The sequence below is a fragment of the Dendrobates tinctorius genome, unplaced genomic scaffold (genome assembly GCF_039654945.1).
Source record: "Dendrobates tinctorius isolate UK_male_01 unplaced genomic scaffold, ASM3965494v1 ptg000315l, whole genome shotgun sequence".
Taxonomy (NCBI): Eukaryota; Metazoa; Chordata; class Amphibia; order Anura; family Dendrobatidae; genus Dendrobates; species Dendrobates tinctorius.
In genome coordinates this window covers 5,059,625-5,063,306 of record NW_027361982.1, presented here as the reverse complement: position 1 = coordinate 5,063,306, position 3,682 = coordinate 5,059,625, and the positions used below count along the sequence as shown (strand labels likewise).

The 3,682-nt window shown below is 41.2% G+C and overlaps 1 protein-coding gene across 1 annotated transcript; it reads right to left on the bottom strand.

Annotated features, from left to right (window-relative positions):
* Positions 1–648: 648 nt before the first annotated feature.
* LOC141073759 (olfactory receptor 1L4-like) lies at positions 649–1,614 on the bottom strand. The gene has a single exon (XM_073561161.1). It carries the CDS (start codon positions 1,612–1,614, stop codon positions 649–651), a length of 966 nt encoding a protein of 321 aa, XP_073417262.1.
* Between the last annotated feature and the right edge of the window lie 2,068 nt (positions 1,615–3,682).

The following is a 3,682-nucleotide window of genomic DNA, read 5'->3' as shown; positions in this document are numbered from 1 at the left end:
CTAGCCGTGCGTTATTTAAAAAATGCAGCTCCAGTCACGTACCTCATGAGAGGAAGGGGTGACAGTTCTGGATTGTATCCTGGTCACAAACGGAGAGCAAGGAAGGGAGAGAGTGAATTAAAATCTTCTTTTTATTAGTGCATTTGTTAGAACAGGACATCCTAGCAATAAGATAAAATGTGACTTTACAACAGAGATCCATTGCTAGGACCGGGTAAAATTTTTATTACGGCATCTTTGAGTCTTTACATTTGCCAGAATAACAAAGACAATCCAAGGCTTCAAGTATGAAAAAGAGGTTTACTTGGAGGCATCGTAGCCATCAATATCCGATTAACAAAGGTCTGGCTGCTGTCACATTTCCCTATCGGTAGCCTACAGAATGATAGCTGCTGCCTTATTCTGTCGAATGGCTTTCTATTGGACATAGAATCCGGAAGTACCAGGAGCAGAGATGCCAACACTACAGTGGATACTACAAAGACTACTTTCACTTTTAGTTTGACACATCCCCATGGTGGTTTTAGACATTTATAACTGATACTGATTTGTCAAATCATTAATTTCACTGACATAAATGCTAAAAATACTTTGGATTAAATTTTTAAGTCAATAGTAAAATTAGTTGGTCAAAACAAACCAATATTCCTAGTCCTCATCTTCCACTTCTTTCACCCATTTCTGACCATACTTACAGCCACATTGTATGACCTTCTTCACAGCATTTTTCACCTCCTTGTTCCTCAAGCTATATATAAATGGGTTGAGCATTGGAGTTATGATGCTGTAAACCACACTTATTACTCGATCATAGGTTGCGGAGTAGAGGGAACTTGGGCGAAAGTACATGAAGATAACGGAGCTGTAGAAGAAGATGACGACAGTTAGGTGTGAGGAACACGTGGAGAAGGTTCGTTGGCGGCCTTTGGAAGTGCGCAATTTTAGTACAGCTCTAATAATGAGAATGTAGGAACCTAAGATAAATAACATGGGTACCATGACTATTAGTGAGCCTTCTAGAAAGACAACCATTTGCTGAGCAGATGTGTCTGTGCAGGAGAGTAACAGCATGGCTGGGACATCGCAGAAGTAATGGTGGATGACCCAATTGCAGTAGGAAAGAGTAGATGTCATGGCAGTGAACAGAGTTGAGTGAAGGCTGACTATAACCCATGAGGACGTCACCAGGCTCAAGCACGTCCTCCTACTCATGACAGTTGTGTAATGCAAAGGCTGGCAGACTGCAGCATATCTGTCTAAGGCCATTATGGCCAGCAAAAAACTGTCCATGTTGCCCACCATGTGGAACAGGAAGAGCTGAGCAAAACAACCATGAAACGAGATGGACAATTCCTGGAAGAGGAGGCTGAAAATTGCTCGGGGAACAGTGATGGATGTCAAGCAAACATCTACAATTGAAAGGTTCCCCAATAAGAAGTACATTGGGGTGTGGAGTTGAGAATGCGTTGCGATGAGAACAACGATTAGCACATTACTCATAATACAGAGAATGTAGGCTCCCCAAAAAAAATAGAAAAGAGGCAGTCGGAGATGCTGCTTCTCCGAGAGGCCCAGTAGAGTAAAGCTAATGAAGGTTTGATTCTTCAGATCCATAGCTTCAGATTGAAGAGCTCAAGACCGAACCAACAGATGAGATCTTGTGTCTTCAAGGTACAGGAAGACAGTGCCCTTTCTGATAGTCCATTGTTGCGGATAGCCAGTGAAGACCATATAATAAAGGCTTCAGAGGCAATAAGACAACAACATAGTCTTCAAGTTCTAACTATCATGAGTGTGAGACATCTAGATACTAATCGGTCATGGAAGGTTAAGTGAAATGGAAAAACTTATAACAAGAACAAGACTAAAAAAGTATTGTCTGTATGGAGCAGCTCTGAGGGGCTTCATGATCTACAGATCGTAGAATTGGTTGCTGAATGTTTCCTGAGATGAATGGCTATGTTGTCCTTGTAGAACCAGATCTATGTTATTCTTTTCTTCCATTAAACTGGGAACATTTCATGAATTATCCACTTAGCCTAAAAAAATTCAGAAGAAAATTTATGATGGAAAAAAAAAAACACTACAGAAAATAGATGAAAGCAATATAGGCTCCATAGACTAAAACTACAGATACAGCCCATTTTACTTGTGACACTTATCAAGGGCTTAAACAGGCTGTGCATATGAGGTGGCCGTCGGGTGAACATTCAGCTGACAACCACCTCTCTTTCATCCCCGATACACAAGTGCTGAGCTGAGAGTTCATATATTTTCAGCAGTGATAGAGCAGAAAATCAATGCCCGACACTTCTGGGGGTGGTTAATCTCCACTGAATAATTAAAATTACAACATCCCGGATCAACACACATCAGATGACTGGCAGTTTGGTTGACTTTCTTCTAATGTGTATGGGGTCCTTTAATCTTTTATTATGTTCTCGCACAACCCATTGAGCCAATGGTTTTCAACATGAGGCTTTCTAGTTAGGGGTGAATTAGTATTTAGTTTCAAAATGTTATTTATTAGCTGGGAAGATTGGGATGAACTCTGATGAAGGTACTAACGAAATATTAGAAAGTATGAAACTACAGTGTAAAGCTGTGGTCTTTAATTTGTAGCTCTCCAGCTGTTGAGAAACTCTCACTCCCGGCATGTCCCGACAGCCTGCTGCCATCAAGGCATGCCGGCAGTGGTAGTTTACCAGCAATTGGAGAGCCATAGATTGTAGACCACTGCTTTGGTCCTTGAGTAGTGTTCATGAAGATATTCAGCCTTCATGAACAGACTATTAAACCTAAAATGCATAACTACATTGTGTTATACAGGGAACTTAATTATGACCCTAAATTTCTCTTGACCACCATATAGTGCTATTACAGGGACATCTCCTGCTCACTGTGTTTCGTACAATCCTGATGCTCGTATTAATAGCCTGTGGCATTATGGCACCAGGGACCAATACATTTCTGGCTATAAGGCTGACCAGCAATGATGATTTGGAAAAATAATGTGCTACATATGTTCACGTGATCACGCTGCCAAGTCACCAAGTTTAAAAAAATGACACTAGGCTATTATAAATATACAATATATGATCCTTGTCTACTAGGAGAAGGAATATGAGAAGCTGGAGAAATACCAGGGCCTCAAAGGAGAACTGGAGAAGATGTGGCAGGTGAAGGCAACAATGATTCCAGCAGTGATAGGAGCACTTGGAGCAGTGACCCCTAAGTTGGAAGAATGGCTACAACAGATTCCAGGAGCAACATATGAACTCCCTGTTCAGAAAAGCGCAATGTTGGAAACAACTAAGATCCTGCGCAGAACCCTCAAACTCCCAGGCAGAGGAGAGAACTCAAGAATAAGAAAGGACAACAAAGACCACCCCCAGTGGGGGGGTGATAGGAAGTTTTATATATATACAGGGTGGGCCATGTATATGGATACACCTAAATAAAATGGGAATGGTTGGTGATATCAACCTCCTGTTTGTGGGACATTAGTATATGGGAGGGGGAAAGCTTTTCAAGATGGGTGATGACCATGTCAGCCATTTTGAAGTCAGCCATTTTGGATCCAACTTTATTTTTTCCATTGGGAAGAGGGTCATGTGACACATCAAACTTATTGAGAATTTCTCAAGAAAAACAGTGGTGTGCTTGGTTTTAACGTAACTTT

What these genes read in the sequence shown, in the direction of transcription:
- LOC141073759 (XM_073561161.1), bottom strand. Translation starts at nt 1,614, where the DNA reads ATGGATCTGAAGAATCAAACCTTCATTAGCTTTACTCTACTGGGCCTC.